Source organism: Lampris incognitus, chromosome 14 (assembly GCF_029633865.1).
Source record: "Lampris incognitus isolate fLamInc1 chromosome 14, fLamInc1.hap2, whole genome shotgun sequence".
NCBI classification, from domain to species: domain Eukaryota; kingdom Metazoa; phylum Chordata; class Actinopteri; order Lampriformes; family Lampridae; genus Lampris; species Lampris incognitus.
The window spans coordinates 26,947,767-26,967,481 of NC_079224.1; the positions used below are offsets into that span (position 1 = coordinate 26,947,767).

Here is a 19,715-nt window from a genome sequence, read left to right on the forward strand (position 1 = left end):
AAATAGCATTACTAAAAATAATTTTTACACAAAATTTTCATTCATTTTCATACACGCCTTTTGCAGACTCTTATCCAGAGTGACCCAGCAGGAGAAAAGACCACCACAAAGCAAAGAATAAAGGAAAGAAACGGTCTCAGACAACAGAAATAACAAATATCCCAGGGTCTCCCGAACAAACAGGCTTTACTACAGACACACATCATTCTCTCTCTCTTTGTCAACCTTCTTTCTCTCGTCTTTCTTCTCCTTCTTTCTCTCTTGCTCTTTCTGTTTGTGTGTGCAGACTGTCAGGGCTATTCATCCTCATTCTCATTTTTCTTCTTCTCCTGTCATCTTCAGCAGATCCACACATCACGCCTACAACTCCTGAAGCAAAGCACTGTCAGCACTCTGATGCTGTTTTTCACAAAATGACGGGGCAATGAAACAAAAAGTTGCAGGTGAAAACACATTCAGGGACTTTACTTATATCAGCTTGCTTGCCTGACATCATGTTGAATATTAGCTGGACACATGGCTGGTCAGCCACTGTGTCTGTCGCCACTGTGTCTGTCTTCACTGCTGTCTGGCTGCTTGTGTGGTTCACTAGCTGGCTGCCTGCATGTCTGACTGGCTGGTTGATGAACTAACCTGTTGACTGCCTGAGAAGTTTCTTGAGTATTTTCAACAACTCAGCAATAATCATTAACAGAGTTTAAGATTCATATTGAACTGGGGCTGGACACCTGAAATTAGAAATTAAAAACACAGCAATAACAAGAAAACATAAGAAATACATAACCAAACATAAGAAATACACAACCACTTGTGCATCGTACAGTAACATGAACAAATTCACACACAAGCCCACCCTAATGCACTAACACGCAAGCACACACACACAATTTCATCTGTTGCATATTTGTGGCATGACAGCATTATGCAACTCAAACACTTTTAGTTTAAAATCTGTATTTAAATGTTCCCATACACATACAGTTTCTGATCAGTCTGGGATACAAAACAGAGATGCAAGTTCCTTTGTTTGCTTTCATCAAAAGGCAAAAAAGATAAAGGCCTAAATGGCACAAATAACACCTCCATCAAATATGGAGACGGCCTGTAATTACTGACACAGAATTATATCTTTCCTCCTTTGCCCTGTTATTTGGCATTCCTATGCTCCTTTTACAAGTACACACTAGTCTTCAGAATCATTACTTTTTCTTTTGGTTGCAACACGGTCACCTCCTCTTGTGCACACCTGACAACATATTTCTGCAGAGACCACAGATCGAATTTCTTCCTGTCTTCAGAGTTCAGCCTTGGCGGCAATTCCCTCTTGAGCAGGTCAATCTCCTATTGTTCAGTAAAGTACTTTTTCACACCAATAAATCACAAAGCATTGCAAGACTCTATTCCAGTCTCTACTCTCTGATAGCAGCAATATACAATATTGAACTCACTAGACAGCAAAATGGGATGACAAGGTAAATTCAAAAGAATTCTCAAGCAATCTTTTACTGAAAAAGGCTTTGAACATGCTCAATAAAGTCATCTTTAAATTGAAGTTGTATCTAAATTAAAATGGTTTGCTAAAGGTGGAGGTGTCTGGGTGGGATGGCAGTCTATTCCGTTGGCTACCAACACGGGGATTGTTGGGTCGAATCCCCGTGTTACCTCCGGCTTGGTCGGGCATTCCTACAGACACAATTGGGTGTGTCTGCAGGTAGAAAGCCAGATGTGGGTGTGTCCTGGTCGTTGCACTAGCGCCTCCTCTGGTCGGTCAGGGCACCTGTTCGGGGGGGGGGGGGGGCTGGGGGAAATAGCATGACCCTTCCACGCGCTACGTCCCCCTGGTGAAACTCCTCACTGTCAGGTGAAAAGAAGCGGCTGGCGACTCCACATGTATCAGAGGAGGCATGTGGTAGTTTGCAGCCCTCCCCAGATCAGCAGAGAGGGTGGAGCAGCGACCGGGACGGCTCGGAAGAGTGGGGTAATTAGCCAAGTACAATTGGGAGAAAAAAGGGGGGAAATGGTTTGCTAAAGGCAAGATTTTCAGATTCAAGAAAATGTGTTTCTGAATCTAAGTCACATATGTTTATGTTTAATAATTCACGAGAGAGATCCTGACACTGCCTTTACCAGGAAGTGGAGGGAAATCCCTGATGAACACCGTCTCTCAACCAAAGGAAGGAAACTAAACTATACTGGAGAGGCTGCATGAGACTTACACTTACTTGACATACAACCAAGCTATTATGAACTAAAACAAGGTCTAAGCCATATGATGATGTATCTAATACAAACCCAGAGACATCAGAAAACTGTTCTCCAAGGGAGGTAACATCCCTAGAAATATACTTTATATCAAGAAAACTCATTTCACAAGAATCAAATATTTACTGGGAAATACTGGCATAGAACAAAAAATCAGCTAAGGAGAAAAGATACTAGGAGAAAAATCAAGATAGCAGGGAAGATTTCAATCCTTCGACAGCAAAGCACAACCTCAGTCCTACAAAGAGGATTACAGTCTCAACATGAGAACAAGACATCACTCCATATGATGAGTTCATATAAAAGAGAACGAAAAACTATATGAAACATTTGTGAAGTTGAGATCAAATGAACCGTCAAAAGTGGCATTTCGTGTCAAAATATGAGCATTTCAGAGTAAGGAAGCAAAGCTACATGAAGATCCTTCTGTAGAGCTGAAGACTTCAACCACACATCCGACAGTCCTCGGCTCTGACTGATAGAACAAGAGTCTCTCAGCACAAACTCAGGCTACTGTGAGCTGCGAAACATACGGAATGATATGGTAATGAAAACCAGCATCAGAGACATGTGAAGTGGAGATCAAAGTGACCATTAAACACTTTGTGCAAAAAAGAAAAAAAATCTCAAGCATCTCCACCTCAAAACAAGGAAGTAGAACTAAGAACTATCGACGAAAACCAACTCCTAACAGGGACGTTATCACTGCAACCTTCTCAAACAGAAGCTACAAATCCAGCAGTGCTCCTCAGCTCTAACAAGATGTTAACAGTCCTGAAACAGATCTTAATTCTTTTAAACCATAATAACAAGGGAATGTAAAAAATGTCTCAAAAAACAGCACTGGAAATTCGCTATGTTGGAAATTAAAGCAGTTACTACATTTCAGGATGCATCTGGTGTGAAGTTGATTAATGGATCTTATTTGACAATTTCATTTTAAAAACAAACACCAGCTCTGTCAGGGCAGTGAGTGCTTACATAAAAGGAAAGGTGAGGAAAACACAATAAAGCCCTAAGGCTTCTTTCCATTGTGGTCTCTTTGGAGATGGGTGTGCGCAGGGGAGGGGTCAAGATGGCAGATCGGACATGGCAAGAATGACACAAAAACATTAATCAAAACAATACAATCATCACCTGTGCCTGCATTGGGACTCATCAAGTTATTCACTGTATTAACAACATCAATCACTACCCTAGTGCTTTACTGGACAATGCCTGGCCCTTTTTGCCGCTAATCTAATAAAACTAATTCAAACTCTGTACATCAAAAATAATTACATCAATATATCATCATTACATCACAGCCCACTCAACAGATTATATACAAGTCTGGATCTGTACAAAATAATTAAAATAAATAAGCTACATCAATACAAAACCAAGAAATAAAATAAAGACACCCTGTTATCAGACAAAATATCCTACTGGAAATAACCCCTAAGCCAATTCTCAAGCGCCAGCTTGAAATCCCCCAAACTGCTTATGATTTTAAGAATTCCTGGCAATCTATTCCACAGATTTACTGGCATGTACAGAAAAGTTTCCTTCTCCAGGTTACTCTTAAACCTGGGAGGAATAAAATCAGTGGAACTACCCCTAGTGGAATGGCTGTGAATATCCATCACCTGGATAAAAATATCTTTTTAGGTATTGAGGGATAGCACCATGCACAATCTTATGTACCATGCACAACTCAATCTGAGAGATTCTATCCTGTGATTTCAACCACCCAAGGCTCTCAAAATCAGAAGGGTCAAGGTGAGTTCTCATAGGGAGATTCACAATAACCCCAACTACCTTGATTTGAGAATTCTGAAGTCTATTTTTAAGGTACGTAGATAGGAAATTCTACCAGGAACAGTAGGCACAGTCAAAATAAGGCCAGACAAGAGCCCCTGCCAGGGTCACCATTGCTTTCCTTTCCAGAAATGTTGAAATTCTTGCTATGAAGCATGTTCTTTGATTGATCTTGGTGAGCACCTTTTCAACCTGGCCCAATCCTTACATATGGCTATCCAGCACACAGCCAAGGTAATTGACTGACCCCTTAGCTGCAAGCACAGTATCACCAACAAGAACACCTAAACCAGGGAATCTTTTCAATTTTAGTTTTGACCCAAACAGTATGGATTCTGTTTTCCCTAAATGGAATGACAGTTTGTTATCTGTCATCCACCTGCTGACATTAAGAAGTTCTGTACTTGGCGTACTTTTGACTATACTTTTATCTTTATGGGAAACCAGTACTACAGAGTCATCTGCATATAAAAACAGTTTACATGAAGAGACAGACTTCAGGCCATTTATAAATCAGAGTTTGGACAGTAAAATAGCAAGATCAACCGTGCTTTCTGTACATCTAACATTACAATATCATATAAATTCCCTTTGTCTATCTCCTTCCTGATGTAATCAGTTAAATACAATAACAGGTGCCGTGGAATGGGATTTTTGAAAGCCAGACTGAAATTCATACAGTTAAGTGTGAGGACAGGTAGCAGTCTGATTATATATGATCTTCTCAATGAACTCAGATAGAGTGCACAAGATAGAAACAGGCCTATAGTTTCCATAAACAGGTTTACTCCCATTCTTGTAGAGAGGAATCACTCTGGCAAGTTTAACATCACTGGGGAAAATGCCTTAACAATGATAACAATAATAACTTTATTTATACAGCACCTTTCAAAACTAAAAGAAGAGAGAAATAAGAAGGTAACAGGCTACATTTAAAAGATTTTTTAAAAATAAAACATCTAGCCTACCACCCCGACCACGAGCCCTTTTATTTATTTATTTTTGTTTATGCTCCCAAAAGGAAGCATGTGGATGTTTTATGTTTCTGACAATCATCTCTGAAAATTAATAAAATTACTGCTGTTAAGCAGATTAAATAGTGTTTTTATGAAAAATAAATAAATAAAAACCACAAGTCCCAGGGGAGCTGATAAAATCATAATCATGGGGGCATAATTCTAAAATCAAGCTGTGTTTACATGGTTTGGACCAGATCTTAGTAAGAAACATAAAGTAAAGATTTTCAGATAAAATAAAATCACTTAATTATTTTTTTTTAATTTTGAGATACTTTCTTGATCCCTGTAGGAAAATTACACTGCATTTTACCCTCTTAGCTGTGTAGCTAGGAGCAGTGGGCAGCTGCCGTGCAGCACCTAGAGACCAACTCCAGTTCGTCTTGCCAGCCTTGGTCAGGGGCACAGACCAGAGTACTAACCCTAACATGCATGTCTTTTCTGATGTGGGGGAAACCGGAGCACCTGGAGAAAACCCACTGCAGACATGGGGAGAACATACAAACTCCACATAGAGGATGACCAGGGATGACCCTTAAGGTTGGTCAACCCTGGGGTTCGAACCCAGGACCTTCTTGCTGTGAGGCAACAGCACGAACCACTGTGTCATTGTGCCACCCAAATAAAATAAAATGTCTTATTTGAAAGGGATCGAACAGTTAAAAGAGCAAACTTGACATCAGTAGTAGTAGGCATATCGGTTTTATCAACTAGAGAAATAAGGCAAGGGTTTCTCTTGATTTAGTGGGTCTTTTTAAGTGCAGTTAAAAATCTATTTGTAATGTCCATGGGCGTGGGAGGTTTAGAAGCAGAAACAGAAACATCAGTGTGATTGAACAGGGTTTTACATGACAGGAGGAATCTATGGGGGTTCATGGGAAACATCACAGAGGTTGAACCATAGTGAAAGAGAGAGGATCCAGGGAGGGTGAGGTGGAGAGGTGCGGTGAGGTGAGTTGAGGTGGGGGGGCGGGGGGTGAGATGTAAACATTCAGTCACACGGGAAGGACTGCACTGCATGCTGCAAGTTCACAGATAGCATTTGGTTATCCTGCTTGTTGTGATGGATCCCATCCCTTTTGAAAGAGAAACGATCCCAAAACAAGTTAAAAATTGTAATAAAGCCGATATTGTGAGTCCTGCTGGCACACTGGAGACAAGTGTGAAAACTGAGGAATCTACTAAAATGACCAGTGACAAGACTGAAAGCTGGGATGGGGCCAGATACAAAAATGGACTTTCCACGGTTTTTTAAAATGTTAAAAATCATTTTTGGTGAGCTCAGACTCCTGATGGGTTGTGACATTTGTCCCCATATCAACTATTAATTGTTTAATAGTAGGCAGGAGTGACAGTAGTAGATCCAGGAGTTTATTCAGGATGACAGGGACCGTGGCTCCAGGGAAACTGTGTGATTGCGTTTAAGAAGCAGATATTCCTGATTATGGACTCTCCAATAATTAATGTAGTAGGGGGAAAGAGGGGACAAGGAGATGGTGCATGTGGGCTGCCTGGACAGGACAATGGACATTTAATTATCTCTGTCTTCGCTGAGTTCAACACTCTATGCTGGACTGTCTGCGCAGCACAAGCAGACGCACATTTGGACACATGCAAAAACACAAACACAAAACATGCAAAAAAAATGTATGCATCTTAGATTGCAAGTGGTCTATAAGTAACTCAGACTATGTGAAATAGCCACCATATTCCTCTCCCAGTCTAGCTGGAGCATATAGACATAGGTATTATATCCCCTTCTACACTCAGTTACAAATGACTCCATTCAATTAACTTCTATGTGAATGAACTGTGCTGAACCAAAGCCCTGGATAACCAGACTGCCGTGCACAATACTTCTCACAGTCCTGACTGGTATGAACTATAGAGAGATGCCGAAAGAGAAGTTTTACTGCTCGTACAGAAAGTCAGAGAGCTAAAAGATCTAAATTCTCTCAACAGCTGTTGATGAAAGAGACAGACAGATAGATAGATAGATAGATAGATAGATAGATAGATAGATAGATAGATAGATAGATAGATAGATAGATAGATAGATAGATCGATAGATCGATAGATCGATAGAGAGAGAGAGAGAGTGAGAAATTGGGGTTAAAGAGAGAAATAGCTGCAGGCAGTACCAGCCTGCTGCCTCTTACATGCAGACATGTGAAGGAAAGTAAGGAGAATGAGAGAGAACAAGCCTTGTGGGACAAGGAGGGAAATATTCTCAGTCACTAACACAACTACTAATGATGTAGTCTGCCACACGCACACACATACACCACCTATGAATAACTGGCTGTTGAGCTGTAGGTGGATATGTCCATCAGCGGGGGCCTCCTGGGTGGAGGAAGGGAGATTGTCAACGTGTAGTGTTGCCTCCTTGACGTTTCGCTGCGCTCGTACATGGTGCCACCTGTCATCATTGAGTGGGGCACCGGCCTCCACGTGCACCTCCAATGGCCCATCCCCCACGTCAAAGGAGAAGAGGACCTCAGTAGAAGCTGGGGGAGGAGGGGGATATGGACCGGATAGAAAGACAGAGGTGATGATGAAGAAAAGGGGGAGGAGTTAGGAGGAGAAGAGAGACGATACTGCTCATTGTCGCGTATGTTTTCTCTCTCTCCTGATAAAATATCCCTTATAAATGGAAAACATCACAAAAGATTTACCTCAAGCAGCAATTTAAATAAAAAAAGGGGTGAATTGAAGTAAAAGAGGTTTCTAGGGACAAACTAGGGGGCTGTCCAACTGTTTCAAAGCGTCTATAAAAGGCTTTCTAAATAGCACAAACTTTTAGCTGCCCATAAGTGTGTCTTAGCTGGTGCAGTAAAGAATGCTCTTCTGGGTATTATGTCTATGGTGTATTCGAAATAAATCACACACATTGTGGCAGTAATGGTAAGCCTATTAATGAGCCACATTAGAATGGTATCAACAAAATCCCTCTGGGGTATGACCATATTCCATTTAACACACAATGTGAGCACACATTAATGCTTACCAAATTCTAAGACCAGATCAAATATGTGATGTGAGAGTAGCATCAATCCGGTACAGAGATGAATACAATCAAGACGAAATCCTAAAAACCAGATTTTACTTTATGCCGAGTAAACCCAAATAGATCTTTTGATTACAAGTGAGTTGAATTTGAATGCAGTCTTTAAAACCAGGTTTTACTTGCAGATGAGTTCAAGCCAAATAAAATCCTTGAAACCAGATTTACAAAGAGATGAGTTCAATGCAAATAAAACCTTTGAAATCGGGCTTTACTTACAGCTGAGTTCAATCCGGATGAAGTCTTTGATGCCCAAGTTTTCCAGGAAGACCCCGGAGGAGGCCGTGGTTTTAAACAGGAAGGAGATATCTGCGCTTAACTCTCCGTGGAAGGTGGGGAAGTGCAGGTACGATGTCTCCCTGTCAAACAACGCCGCGTTCCAAAGGTTCTCTGGAAAACAGTGAAAATTCATTAAAGTGGTCTCCTGTCTAATACATAAACGAGCCAACTGTTCAGCTAATTAACAAACAACAAAGACAATTTTTTTTCTCATTTATGTAGATTTATCTCACTAAGCAAGGTACCTCTAAGGTACCTTACATATAAAGATTTTTTGCTTTGTTTTGAGACGGGTATTTTCCAAACACCGCATCTCATTTGCTTTCAAACCCCATAACACGCTGCACCAGAAGTTGGTCCACTCCAAGGATCAGGTCCCCTCGCACAAACAGAGCAATATAGTGTACGCTGTTAAGTGCCAGGAGGATTGCCATGACTTGTACATTGGGGAAACTAAACAGATGCTGGCCAAGAGGATGGCACAACACAGGAGAGCTAACACGTCAGGCCAGGACTCCACAGTCTACACCCATCTACAGGCCAGTGGCCAGTCTTTCAAGGATGAGGATGTGCACATCCTTGATAGGAAGAAACGCTGTCTTGAACAAGGAGTCAAAGAGGCCATCTATGTGAAGAGGGAACGACCATTCCTGAACTGAGGGGGGGCCTAAGAGTACATCTGTCACTATCTTACAATGCTGTGACTGCAATTATGCCCCAATCCTCTGAATGGTACACATGGCCATTGAAACTCTAATTAATGGTCACACCTATTTGCATATGAAGCCGATCAAAGACCCATTTCTGATTTTTTTTGGCATGTTTTCAACTTCATCCACTAAAAAATAGTACTTTGAAAAATTACTCAATCAGAAATATCTTAATTAAAAGTACTAGCTGCTTTACTAAAACAAAGTTTTACAAAAAGTTGTCTGAAAAGGCACATTATAACATCATCCCCGTCTTACTATAGCCAGTTGGATAGCAGTGTAACAGAGCCGGGGAGAGATGGCACACAACCATCAGACCATCCCAGTGCCGGAGGCAACAAGGCAACTGGACTTACTGTCTCCATGACAACGGAGGGGTCCAACCCTGTAGGCGGCCTCTGACCCGGGCCTCTGGATGTCCCCCAGCACCAGAGACCGGACGGGGAGGGTCTCCTTATGCATCAACAGGCCAGAGTCATCAGCCCTGGAGGAGAGAGGAGGAATAATGAGCAGAAAAAGAAGGGAGAGAAGCAGAAGAAGAGGAAGGAGGAGCAGAAGAAGAAGAGAATACATTAACAACAAAAATAGAGGGGCAAGCATAAACTGCAAACTTGTGTTCATAACAACCGTCACTTTTAATATTACTGATAACTGAACTGAAGTATACTTAGATGAATATTACAATAGCTCTCAAAAGAGGTAGGAGAAGACAAGCCTAATGTATTGCACTGACGTGACCATAGCAAGCTGATGCAATCTAAAGACAATTTTCAGGAGAACTTTTTTTTTTTACTACTTTTATTAATCCCTGTGGGGATTCTTTCTCTGCATTTAACCCATCCTAGCTGTGTAGCTAGGAGCAGTCGGCAGCCGCTAGTGTATCGCCCGTGGACCAACTCCAGTTCATCTTGCCATGCCTCCGTCAGGGGCACAGACTAAAGTATTAACCTTAACATGCATGTCTTTTTGATGGTGGGGGAAACTGCAGCACCTGGAGAAAACCCACCGCAGACACGGGGAGAACTTGCAAACTCCACACAGAGGACAACCTGGGATGACCCCCAAGGTTGGACAACCCCTGGGTTCGAACCCAGAGCTTTAAAAAGGTGCATAATAGTTAAAGGTATTAAATACTAGAGATGCACTGATTGATCGGTCGGTGACCAGAATCGGCCAATTTTCAGCTTGATCGGCCATGACCGGTAAGCGGCCGGTCAGACTCAGATATATCTGATTCCAGTGGTGTAGTGGAGGGTATACACAGGTATACAGAGTATACCCACCTCTTTTTCTGTCAATTTACAGTATAATCACCTACCAGCCAAAAAGCCACTGAAATGTATTGGAGAGTATACCCACTTTCTACTTAGTGATCTACTCATCTAGGTCGAAGTATGCCTACCTCCTCAACGACCACTACACCACTGTCCAATTCTGTGCCAGTCAAAAATACACGCATGTGCTGCACGATGGTTCACGTCGCGCATACAGCAGCATAGACAGTAACGTCACATACAGCAGCACAGACAGTAACGTCACATACAGCAGCACAGACAGTAACGTCACAGCCACACACATACGCTAAAATATGTCGTCGAAAACCGTCGTTTACTTTGGGAAAGTAAAACATGTTAGATAAAGTGGGATATACTACAATTCATTTTCAGTGGGATATCATTTGTACAAAAAAGCTCTGTCAAATAACCTAGAGCATGTTTTTATTTTGGATTTGTTTGCGTGAGACTGAAAGAAGGTCCTGTAACCTGGTGCAGTTTTGGAGAAAATGTTGGAGAAAATTATATTTAATAGTCAATGTATTATTAGGAACATAACATTAAAATTTCCATTAAAGTAAAGTTACATAAATGTTTGTGTATGCTGTCAATTATAGCTCTTTGGAAAAAGAAATAATATCAGAATCGACCGAGAAAATTGCAACCAGTGCATCTCTATTAAATACCACCCGGATAACCGAGGCTACGCCGCACTCTGTCTTTAAAAACCTCTTTTTTATTTTTTTTACATGCGGGCCCATATCTGAACAAGAACAACCGTCCATTTACACCCATGTTCATCGTTTTTTTTTTAAAATCTATCAGTCAGTCTTGCCACTGAATACATCCAGGACTGTAGGCTGTTGTCATATGGAGCACTTTGTGAATGTGATGAAATATTGAGGAGCAGGAGGAGCTCTAGCCAGTAAAAATAGCATCATAAAGTCAGCATTAAGCAAACTGCTTCAACCAGGAGATGACAAGAAGCAAGGAAAAAGTGTTTATCTGTGGAGACAGAGGTGTGATTTCTCATAACATGTGTCATGTGTACATTGATGAAGAACAAATGTTCAAATTCACCAGTCATTATGTTAGCAGCAGTCATGTTAGTACCCTGGTGTAAGCAGCAGCAGCAGATATCATCTTATCTTCAGCTGTAACAGGCTGGGTGGATTTGAAGAGGGATCAAAATTCTCATTTTCAATCTTTAAAATGGTTATAGTTGTTTCACTGTGGGTAGTGTGGGCGACTACCATACAGTACCATTCCATGCGGTCGGCGTCACAGTTGCAGTAATGCTTCTGGTCCAGGCAGTTCTCCTGCAGGCCACAGGCACACTGCTGGCTGTCTGGTAAAGCGCCGCCCCAGTAAGTCTGGATCTGCCCCGGAGATGGACCTCCCACCCACCAACTAAATGGAGAGCCCTCTGAAACAAACAAACAAACAAACACACACACACACACACCAAAACCAACCCATTCACAAACAACCCATTATTTTCCTTCAATGTTTCACACCTATGGCAACCACTGTAGCCACTTATATTTGTGGAAATATCTGGTTCAATCTATTTCAGCCGTTTAGACTGACACATAGGAGTGATGGAGGCCAAGATGGAGTGAGTTGTGAAACCAGAGATGAATGCCTATTTCTCCTGCCTTTTTTTGTTTTTGGATTTCCCGCCCTTTTTCTTTCCAGTTGTATCTGGCCAATTACCCCACTCTTCTGAGCCGTCGCAATCATTGCTCCACTGCCTCTGCCAATCCGGGGAGGGCTACAGACTACCACATGCCTCCTCCGATACATATGGAGTCGCCAGCCGCTTCTTTTCACCTGACAGTGAGGAGTTTCGCCAGGGGGACGCAGCGCGGGGGAGGATGATGCTATTCCCCCCAGTTCCCCCTCCCCCCTGAACAGGTACCCCGACCGACTAGAGGAGGGGCTAGTGCAGCGACCAGGACACATACCCACATCCGGCTTCCCACCCGTAGACACAGCCAATTGTGTCTGTAGGGACGCCCAACCAAACCGGAGGGAACACGGGGATTTAAACTGGCGATCCCCATGTTGGTAGGCAACAGAATAGACCGCCATGCTACCTGGATGTCCTCCCACACCTTTTAAAACTGACAAAAAACAAAAAAAACACTTCAGAAGCAAATTGTGTCACTCTGCATAAATTAAGCTGGGATATGAAAACATTTCTGAGTGCTGAGTTTTGTTGAATCATTACTACCTTTTAACTTCCAGCAAGACTCTCAGGCAGATTACAATATGAGTTCCCAGCCTCTTACACTGACAATGAATACGGCATGGACATTAAACAACAGAAAATTTGTTTTCACAACAATGTGACAGTTCGTCACTGACAGGATAGTGAGAAACTGACTGGACAGGTCTCTGTTGAGTCAGCACTTTCACAGAGCAGGACATAAAGAGCTTGAGCTTTTATCTATTTCTCTCTTTCCATTGCCTTATCACCCACACAACGATTTACACTTCCATCCATTATCCTGTCCATCTGTGTCTATTATTTATCGGCCAATCTGTCATCCATTCTGCCTCCATGTCTCCCTACCTCTATTCAACAACCCAAGCATCCATCGACACAAACCAACACTTTCACATGCAACACTGCTTTTCATTGGGCTTGTTCCAGCCTCGCTGACCAGTTTCAAAGGTTTGCTTGCTCTATTTCGACTACAACCACACTAGGCTTCCTGTGTGTTGTCAAATTCATGCTCCATTTCAAATTTAATATTTTTGATAGTTCTATTAGAGATTTGTGTGGGCTTGGCATAAAGACATGAGGTCATGAAGATGTTTGAAAGTAGGACAAACTAAAAACATCTGGCATTATCTGTGAAAATATATGTATGTCCATAAAATTAACGAAATATCTAAAGATCCAATCAGGAACTAACTACATTAAAATGAGGGATTACAGCAATAAGGGAATAAACAAGGAAATGCTGAATCAAGAGGTTAATGGAAGTTGGCGCTGTTTTAAATTGGGAAAAGTGAAACCTCTTGCTTCCTCACAGGCTCAGCCCTGAAGGACTGATGGATCAGTATGTTCCTCATCCCTTACTACATACACTTCACATCACAACTGACACCAGACTGTAGCTGGGTTTGTGCTTACTTTATTAAGTTAAATTCAAGAGTTCATATCCTCTTATTTCAGACAAGTTTATTGTCAACTAAATGAAAAAAAAAATTGAGATCAATAAGAATATAGGCCTTTGTAACCCATTTTTTTTCTTGACTGTAAAACAATGCAACAAATATTTGAACATTCTCAAGACTTCTAAAAATTAATTTAATGCGCAAAATGCTATAATGAACTGTTTAACATGTTTAGGGCTCTGGGTGTCGTGGGTTTGAGTTTCAGTCTGTTCATTCATCCTATCATTCATTCAGTCCAACTGTTTGTGCATTCATTCATTATCCAAGTCGCTTATCCTATTAGGGTCACAGGGTGCTGGAGCCTATCCCAGCGCTCACTGGGTGGAAGGCGGGGAAACACCCTGGACAGGCCGCCAGTCCATCAAGGCAAACACACAAACGGACACACCTAGGGGAAATTTAGTATCTCCGACTTACCTGACTTACATGTCTTTGGACTGTGGGAGGAAACCGGAGCTCTTGGAGGAAACCAACGCGGACACGAGGACAACATGTAAACGCCACACAGAGGATGACCTAGGATGACCCACCAAGGTTGGACAACCCTGGGGTTCAAACCCAGGACCTTCTTGCTTTGAGGCGACCGTGCTAACCACTGCGTCACCATGCCGCATACATGTTCTAATCCTGCTGTCATTTCAGTCCTTGCCATTTCCCCACCTGTCCACCAGATGCCCCCAGACCTTCCTTCTTGTTTTCCCCACTCATCAGCTCACCTATACCCCATTCCCTCATTAGCTCCCTAGTATATAATAATAACTTTATTTATATAGCACTTTTCTAAAACAATGTTACAAAGTGCTTTACAAAGAAACAAAAACAGACCAGGCAAAACTAAGAGTAATACCAAAGAAGTAAAGAGTAAAAATAAAAACAGTATAAAAACATAAGAACAAATACCAAACATTTGTAAAAGCCTTCATAAAAAAGATATACCGGCTTGCTTCTACTTGCTCTCTGCCAGATTGTCTTTGCACCATGTGCCGTAGCTTTCCAGCACTCTGTTCTTTGCCCGCCTGTTTTGACCCTGATTGTGTTTTTGTCCTTTCCTGTGTGTTTTTTTGGATTTTGCCTCAGCCCGACCCTTTGTACTCTGTTTGCCATCTGTCATTTCACTTATTTCATGCCCCTCAGTTTCCAGTAATTCTTGGTTACCCCTGGCTGTTACACACAATTTTCACATTAACTGGGCTACTGGAGTGATTTTAGGCTGGAGTGAGCACTGCCTATGAAATGCCCTGTCTCCTGTTCCTGGTTCTCCCTTTCCTTCTGAGTTCCCAGGCCTGTCTAAGGTGCCACCTGAAAACCTGAATTTGAAGGAGGTCTTCAACAGATCTGGTGCTACATCGCTACCTCCTCATCGACCCGATGACTGTGCCACATTATCTCCTCCCTGGCACTTCTCCCCCCCAAGGGTTGGTTGTTCTCCCTGTCAGCTCCAGAGATGCAGGTCATGGAAAAATACATCAGTGAGTCTCTGGCGGCTAGCCTCATTTGTCTTTCTTCATCCCCAGCAGTCCCCAACAGTTCTTTATTGTGGACAAGAAGGATAAGACCCTCCGTCCCTGCACTAATTATCGAGAACTCAATGACATCACATTGAAAAAGAGGTACCCCCCCTCCCACTCATCTCATTCGCTTTTGAACTGTTCCAAGGGGCCAGTTTTCACCAAAGTGGACCTTAGAAATGCTTATCATTTGGTCCATATTTGGGAGGGCGACGAATGACTGTGTTTAACACTCCCAGTGGCCACTAGGAATACTTAGTCACACACTTCAAGCTGACTAACACCCCCGCAATCGTCCAAGCCCTAGTGAACGATGCACTCAGGGACATGCTAAACAAATTTGTCTTCATCTACCTCAATGATCCCTAGTCTTTTCCAGATCCCTAAAGGTGCCCATGGAACACGTAAGGAGGGGCCTATAGAGACTCCTGGAGAACCAACTCTTTGTGAAAGCAGAGAAGTGTGAGTTTCATGTCCCTGAAGTTTTGTTCTTGGAGGTGGTGCTCAGGGGGGGAAGCATCCAGATGAACCCAGCCAAGTTCCAAGCAGTCACGGAATGTCCTCAACCCACGTACTGCAAACAACTTCAGCATTTTGTAGGGTTCGCCAACACTTCTTCTGGAACTATAGCTCTGTGGCCTAACCCCCTCACAGCCCTCACCTCCTTTAAGAGCCCCTTCTCCTGGTCTCCCTCCACAGAGGCAGCATTTTAGGAGCTCAAGAGATGCTTCACCTCTGCCCCCATTCTCACTCTCCCTGATCCCTCCAGGCAGTTTGTGGTGGAGGCAGATACCTCTGACACGGGGGTGGGAAAGGAATTATGACATAGGCAACTGGGAGCTGCTGGTGGTCAAGTTGACATTGGAGGAGTGTAGAAACTGGCTCAAGGGGGTAAAACTCCCCTTTGTGGTTTGGACTGATAATAAAAATCTAGTGTGTGTATATATATATATATATATATATATATATATATATATATATATATATATATATATATATACACATATATATGCATCGCCAAATGGTTGAATTCCTACCAAGCCCGGTGGGCTTTGTTTTTTTACTGCTTTTCGTTTACCTCTCTCCTACCGCCCAGGTTCCAAGAATATCAATCCTGATGCCCTCTCTCACCAGTTTCAGAAGGGAGAGAACCCTGCAGAGATGGACGAGATCCTTCCCCCTCCCTGTGTTGTTGGAGTTCTAAGGTGGGCCACTGAGGCCAAGGTCAAACAGTGTCATTCTGTTTTTTCCCTGCATCCAGTAGCTGTTCAGATGATTGCCTCTTTGTCTCAGATCATCGCCACTCCCAGGTCTTCCAGTGGGGCACTCCTCTCATCTGACCTGCCACCATGGGACGAGTGCACTCTGGGTCAGTGGTTCTGGTGTTGTGACTGCTTGTCCCATCTGCTCCCAACACAAGCCTTCCCACCAAAGCCCTGCGGGTCTCCTTCAACCCCTGCCAGTACCTTATCAACACTGGTCCCATATATCCCTGGACTTTGTCACCGATCTGCCCCACTCTGAAGATAACACAGTCATTCTGTCTGCTGTTGACCAGTTTTTCCAAGCCTGTTACACATTTTTTTCCTCAGCCCAAGCTTCCGACTGTCAAAAAGACTGCAGAACTATTATTATATCATGTTTTCTGGGGGCCCCAATTCACCTCCTGTTTTGGAAAGAAATTTTGTAGGCCACTGGGGGCTTCAGTCAGTCTGTCCAGGGGGTTCCATCTACAGTCCAAAGCCCAAACTGAATGAAGAATGAGGAGACGGAAATGGCCCTGCGGTTGCCTCTCATGCTCCTTCCTCCTGGGCCAAGCAGCTGTTGTGGGTTGATTATGCCCACAACACTCTTCCCACCTCTGCCACTGGCCTGTTCCCCCTCCAGTGCTCCCAAGGTCATCAACCCTCACTCTTTCCGGGACAGGAAGGAGAGACCAGCGTCCTCTTCATCCGGGCATTCATCAGATGCTGTCGCCACACCTGGCTTAAGGCTTGCGCCACTCTTCTCTGGACCGCTGAGAGATATCAAAGAGCTGCCAACTGCAGGCATGCCACAGTACCCTGGTAAACACCTGATCAGTGAGTTTGTCTCTCTGATCGGGACCTACCTTTACGGTTAGCATCCCGAAAGATGGCTCCCAGACTCGTTGGCCCATTCTCCATCTCAAAAGTCATTAACACCTCAGCAGTGCTCCTGTGCCTTTCACAGCCCTTAAGGATCCACCCCACTTTCCACATCTCCCGCATTATACCGGTCAAAGAAAGCCCTCTGCACCCCGCCTCCAGACCTACACCTTCCTCTCGGCTCATTGTTGGAGAGCCTGCATATAAAATCAGGCACCTACTCAAGTCTAGACGTCAAGGGAGGGGGCTCCAGTACCTTGTGGACTGGGAGGGCTACAGCACTGAACGGCGCCCTTGGGTCCCTGCTCACAATATCTTGGACCTGGAGCTCATCTCTGAGTTCCATCAGTCCCACTGTGACCAGCCTTGTGTGTGTGTGTGTGTGTGTGTGTGTGTGTGTGTGTGTGTGTGTGTGTGGGGGGGGGGTTCTGTCATGGTTTTGAGTTTCATTCTTCATCCTCATGATGAATGTTCATTCATCAAAGGATAAATGAGCATTCATCATGATAATTAATGCTCATTCATCCTTTCATTCATTCAGTACATTTGTTTGTGCATACATGTTTTAATTCTGCTGTCATTTCAGATCTTGCCATTTCTTCACCTGTCCACAAGATGCCCCTGGACCTTCCTTCCTGTTTTCTTCACTCACCTGCTCACCTATTCCTCATTAGCACCCTAGTATATATACCGGCCTGTTTCCACTTGCTATTTGTCTTTGTGCCATGTGCCGGGTCTATGGATGACTGATACAAATTATAAAGACAGAGAGAAAGATGGTGAAAACACTTGCCTAAAGAAAGACCAACTAACGTGATAATGTGATTCTGTACCCATTCTATATGGAAGAGGCATTAAACACATCCTAAGCATTGATTTGTCAGGCTTACTGGCAAACAGGAGAAAAATCCATCAACAAATAGCATAATAATCATATTGTTCTGTCGGGTAAAGCTTTAGGATAGTTTGCAGTGCGGGTTCCTGAATGGAGCTTGTGTAATCAAGTTGGGTTAATCTATCCGCAACATTTAGAGACCGTGTCTGTAAAACTCAATTTGGCTGGTATTTCCCAAAACATTTAAGACAAAAAAAAAAAAAACTACTCCCAACTATTAAAAGAGTTTTGCTCCAAAACGAATGAAATTACACATACTTATTCTAACTGACTGATATCGCAAAAACTGATAATAAAGAAAGTTAACAAAAACATAAATAAATCAAAAGATCTCACCTGGTGTGTTGAGGAGACGGGATTTCCTGCAGTGGTACGACAGTTCCTGCTCACAGTGATCTGATTGGTTAATGATGGTCAATAGCTGTTCCTCTTCGGATGAATAGTCAAAGTGGGCTGAGTACTGGTTTCCCATTGAGGACGGTCGGACTCTGGTCAGCTCTGTGTTATTGTGCGGAATCACCATCCATGTTGTCTCTTCTGGTGGAGAGACAGAAAGTGACAGACAGAGAGAGAGAGAGAGAGAGAGAGAACCATCATCATTCATATTTATACAGTTATGTAAATGACATGAATCCCTAAGACTGATAGAAAGACAGCAAGAGAAGATAAAGAGAAAGACAGGGAGAAAGGGGAGCACAAATAAAGGGGCAAATGCAATGAGAGAAGAGAAAGAAAGAGAGATTGTGCATAACAGAGAAGGGAGGAATGACAGTATGCGTGCATGAGCATGCATTATTCATATTTATGTAAATGTTAATGATGGAAAGCACTGAATATTCATGCCCTCTAGACCCAGAGTTCTTATAAACAATCCAGATTGCTGAAATCAATCAGAGCTATAAAACATCATAAGTGATAACAAATGAGGAAAGTGTTTCTATAAAAAGCAAAACAATAACCCCACATGACCCCACCGTTCTCAGCAGTTTAAATGAGTCAACCTGCCTCATTCTTGATTAAGTTTGAGTTTAATAAGCAAAGACAACTCTCTAATTGGAGGGTTAGTGGAATTGAAGAGCGGGTCAAGTGCGAAGACCATCTAATGCATGTATGTAATTTTGTTGCACTATATTTTGTTGTCATACTAGTCTATGTAACTGCGCATTGATATCTGTTGTGATGTGGACTATGTGACCTGAGTTGACTAGTAAAAGCTCAAGTTCATCATAACAATGCATCTGTGTCGCTATTAAAACAATATTTGGCTAAGGTTGAATGTGTAATAATAATAATAATAGGCTCCAGCCCCCCCGCGACCCTGAATTGGATAAGCGGGTATAGATAATGGATGGATAATCCATCCATCCGTCCATTATCCTACCCGCTTATCCTGCTCTCAGGGTCATGGGGATGCTGGAGCCTATCCTAGCAGTCATTGGGCGGCAAGTGGGGAGACACCGGGGACAGGCCACCAGGCCACCACAGGGCCAACAACACACACACACACACACACACACACACATTCATACCTAGGGACAATTTAGTACGGCCAATTCACCTGACCTACATGTCTTTGGACTGTGGGAGGAAAC

General features: G+C 42.9%; 1 protein-coding gene across 1 annotated transcript in view; it reads right to left on the reverse strand.

Moving 5' to 3' along the window:
• The window catches only part of LOC130123787 (contactin-associated protein-like 4), a 137,361-nt gene that overhangs the window by 30,857 nt on the left and 86,789 nt on the right, over positions 1 to 19,715 (reverse strand). The window contains exons 11-15 of the mRNA XM_056293077.1: positions 18,460 to 18,657; positions 11,669 to 11,831; positions 9,488 to 9,615; positions 8,362 to 8,532; positions 7,367 to 7,585 (exon numbers count right to left, since the gene is read on the reverse strand). Of these exons, the coding sequence (XP_056149052.1) occupies positions 7,367 to 7,585; positions 8,362 to 8,532; positions 9,488 to 9,615; positions 11,669 to 11,831; positions 18,460 to 18,657 (879 nt within the window). The remainder of the gene's footprint in view (positions 1 to 7,366; positions 7,586 to 8,361; positions 8,533 to 9,487; positions 9,616 to 11,668; positions 11,832 to 18,459; positions 18,658 to 19,715) is intronic.